Below are 3,773 nucleotides of genomic sequence, written 5' to 3' on the forward strand. Positions count from 1 at the left end.
ATCTGTTTCAGGGTGAGTAAGTGATAGAAGTATGAGTATTATGGGCCACCCTCATGCTAAATGTTTCTGGTCCAAATAATAAACTGTGGGTAGGACGAACCAAGTATTTTCTAAAAGGAAAATCACAAGTAACGCAAAGCATTACAGCAGTAGCAAGATGCTAACTGGGAAAACCCCAGTATAAATTGGCAGTACAGTAGTGAACAGGGACACTGTGCTAGTGATTGAAACAGTTTATTCATACAGGTCAACTTCCAAAACAGCAACTCAATGCAAAGTACTGTAAATATGTCATCCAGTGAAGTTTTGGGTGTAAAATCAATGTATATAATAATTGCATCTTTAATTGATATGTTTTACAACAGTTTATAAATCTATGTCTGCAAGACAAACATGCATAATTTACTTTTTTTGCCCAGGTCTGTTCACTCAAACTCTTAGCTATAAAGAGATGGACAGCTGAGTTGTGTGTCAACAATGACTACCTAGAAAGGGTAAATACGAGCGTGTGCCGTCTGTAGTACTTTGTGCTTCAGTAGTCCTGAAGGCCCTCGACTTACCTGGTCACTCTGAAGGTCTCCAGCAGCCTTTGATGTCATCTCACCCCAGAGTCGAGATAAGCTAGTCCCAGTTATGCAAGCTCACCTGGTGGAGAATGGCAGGAGTGTGATGCGCCCCCCTTCACCTAACCCCTAATGTGAAGTCTCACTTTTGGCACTAAAAAGGGGAAACGTTAAGCGGGTACGCTGGGGAATGAGGCGAGCTGCAGCATTCCAGACCAGGAGAGATCATTTTTAATTCAGCGGAACGATTTTGTTTGTTTGTTTGTTTTACGGGATAACACAAATAAACGAATAATGATTTTATACAGGCGGTTATCTTTTCGAAGATGTTTAGTGTTCGAAGCAATGCAAGCGGTTACACTGATGAGAGTTTTTGTTTGTTTTTAGCGCTGGGCATGAGTTTGGGCACATCTGTGAACAACATTACTGCACAAATCCGTTTATTAAAACCAAGTTCGACAATGGACAAGTACATGTGAACGCTTTGCGGTAACCGTCCTATGAACGGTTACGTTCTACATTTGTCAAACCCATACGTCTTAGCAGTTTGAAGTTTCACAGCAACGCCACATGGCGGTTTGGTTTTCGATGGGAAAGCGGAACATTATGGAACCAACGTGCAGATTGGATTTAATATCAAACATTATTTAGTTCAGTTAAATCTAGAGTCACAAGTATCGCCTAGGCTGCAGCTGAAGGGATCAGCGTCCTATGATCACACACACAACATCAGAACACTAATTCTCCCAAACGGAAATGTACAAAATAAAAAAAAAACGCCTAATTCAGACGTCAAGTAAGTATATATATAAAATTAAAAAAAAAAAAATACTACAGCACAATGACAAACTAAAACAACCAGAGGGGGGTGGAGGAAACGAGTTAAAACTGTCCCAAATTAATAAAAACAAAAAACAGACGTGGACGTCGGTATTTCGGTTTCCTCCTGTGAGCATCGCAGTGGAACGCAACGCGCTCAGCCACAGACAGGGAGAGGATAGTGTCACGTGCATCAGGAGGCAGCGAGCGGCGACGCAGTTGACGACGATCCTGAAAAAAGAGCAAATGACACACATGAACTGTCTGCAACTGTTGATACAAAGCACGCTGTTCCATCTGAATTATCTGCATGTGGAGTTCTGTATCGAGTCCTGTTCAGTTAGAGAACACTTTATATTTATTTTTTTCGGAGTATGCCACTCTTATCACTTTTAGCTGAATTCCAGGGGAGTGCACAGATGTGCATTGGCAGCGCGTTAACGTGTTGAAGAGCACTTCGGACGCATGCTTTTTCAAACCTTGTTTTCTCCCCACAACAGCTGGAGCGGGAAGGACACGCTGCCTCTGCCTTTACGAATGGCAGTGTCAGAGAAGATATGAACACCAGTCTACCTCAGACCTATTCTCACCTTCACATGCCTGGGCCTTGCTTAATAAGCGTAGCGTGCAGGTGGTGGCGGAGGCAGCCGTTCTGCGTAGGGGTCCCTGGCGCGTGGAACTCCGTATGCAGGGACTCGGGAAACCGGAGAGAGTCGGGAGCGCTCGTAGGAGTAGCCATTATTAGCGGGGGGCATTGGCGCGGGGGGCGCCCTCCGTAGAGGACTGCGATCTCGGGCGTAGTACGAGGACGGCGGTGGTGGGAGGGGACGACGCTCATACGGATCGAGCGACGAGGGCATAAGACGGTCTCGGACAACGGCTGAGGGGGGAGGCGGAGGAGGAGGTGCGCCGGCACGTTGATCCTCGTAGGCGCCCATGCCGTACGGACGTGCTCTGTACTTCTCATAGTAATCTACCACGCCGTATCTTTCCCTGTCACCCTCGTAGGGACGTTCAGGATAAACTGCTCGTCTAGGCGGAGGGGGTGGCAGAGGAGGGGCGGGATAACCTGGGGGCATATGGCCGAGGCGGCCTCTCATGTAGCTGGGTGGTGGAGGCTCATGCCTCTCTCCTGGGTAGCGAGGGGGCCAATAGCCACCTCTGTCTGGCGGAGGAGGAGGAGGGGGGTAGTCTTCCCGTTCATCGTGTCTGGGACGGCTCTTAGAAATCTGGACGTGGATGCGTTTGCCTAAATACAAACAAAAAAAAAAATACAGATAAAAAGGGGGAAATGGTTTAATAAGTCAAAAGGATCATAACAACAGCTTTACTCATTTTACTTCATGATCCTTTCTTACCTTGAAATTCAGTATTGTCCAGTCCCTTGATGGCATCCATGGCCTCGTCGGAGTTGGACATGTGTACAAAAGCAAAATTCTTGACTATAGCGCACTCTGTAACTGAGCCGTACTCTTCGAAGAGAGCGCGGAGCTCGTCATCAACACCCTTTTCTACGTTAGCGACATGCAGTTTGACGGAGCCCTGGTTCTTCCCGTGGCTGGCCTCCACGTTGATTGGTGTGCCGTGAAGCTTGTAGAGGTGCAAAGTCTTAATGGCTTTGGTGGCAGCTTTGCGGTCGTCCATGTGGATGAAGGCGTAGTTCTTGATGATGGCACATTCTGTGACCGTGCCGTGCTCGGTAAAAAGAGCCTTGATTTCCTCCTGGTCCGACTCACGGGGCAGGTTCCCCACGAAAATCTTCACCATTGTTAAAGATCTATTTCAGAGCAAATTGGAGAAAATTGAATGTGTAGAGATGGAGAGAGAGAGAAAAAAACATGTGAATAAAGATTGCACCCACGATAAATAAGTAACAGTTAACTCTATGACTAACCTAGATATTTTTTTTTCTGATCAGGTATCGTGTGAATTAAACGGGCCTGTTCATTGCAAAATGGCGGACGTCACTTTAACTGACGCTGCAGGTAACTCGCCTTAATTTACTGATTTTTTACACAATTTATCTACCGTGAACTTATTATGATATCGAAACGTCTCTTTTATATGTATTACTATAATACCAACGTGTGGAATTCCCACACTAATACAATCCCTGGTCTTGGTGAAGCCAGTCTGCTCGTGCTAGCTTTAGCTCGGCAGTGAGTCCACGCTAACACACAAAGCACCGCTGTCCACACGAGCGCAACCGAATAGCGATGAGCCGAGTAACACATATTCAAACGCTAGGATGTGTTGCGGGATTTTTTATTGCAGCGAATTGTATACATCAATAGACAGGCGTTTGCATTTAAGTTTACCTTTATATCGAGGGGTCTCGACAAAGAATTCAAACCGCTTTCCTTAAACCGAGTCGACTTCTGCTTATCTTTT

The 3,773-nt window shown here is 46.0% G+C and overlaps 1 protein-coding gene across 1 annotated transcript; it reads right to left on the reverse strand.

Moving 5' to 3' along the window:
• Positions 1-249: 249 nt before the first annotated feature.
• Positions 250-3,773, reverse strand: LOC306733694 (RNA-binding protein 4.1-like). Its single transcript, XM_079214975.1, has 4 exons — positions 3,701-3,773; positions 2,741-3,159; positions 1,973-2,631; positions 250-1,613 (listed from the first exon to the last, which is right to left on the reverse strand). The coding sequence occupies exons 2-3, from the start codon at positions 3,147-3,149 to the stop codon at positions 1,994-1,996; spliced, it is 1,047 nt and encodes a 348-aa protein (XP_079071101.1). The 5' UTR covers positions 3,150-3,159; positions 3,701-3,773; the 3' UTR covers positions 250-1,613; positions 1,973-1,993.

The sequence above is a fragment of the Taurulus bubalis genome, assembly GCF_910589615.1.
Source record: "Taurulus bubalis genome assembly, chromosome: 3".
In the NCBI taxonomy this organism is placed as follows: domain Eukaryota; kingdom Metazoa; phylum Chordata; class Actinopteri; order Perciformes; family Cottidae; genus Taurulus; species Taurulus bubalis.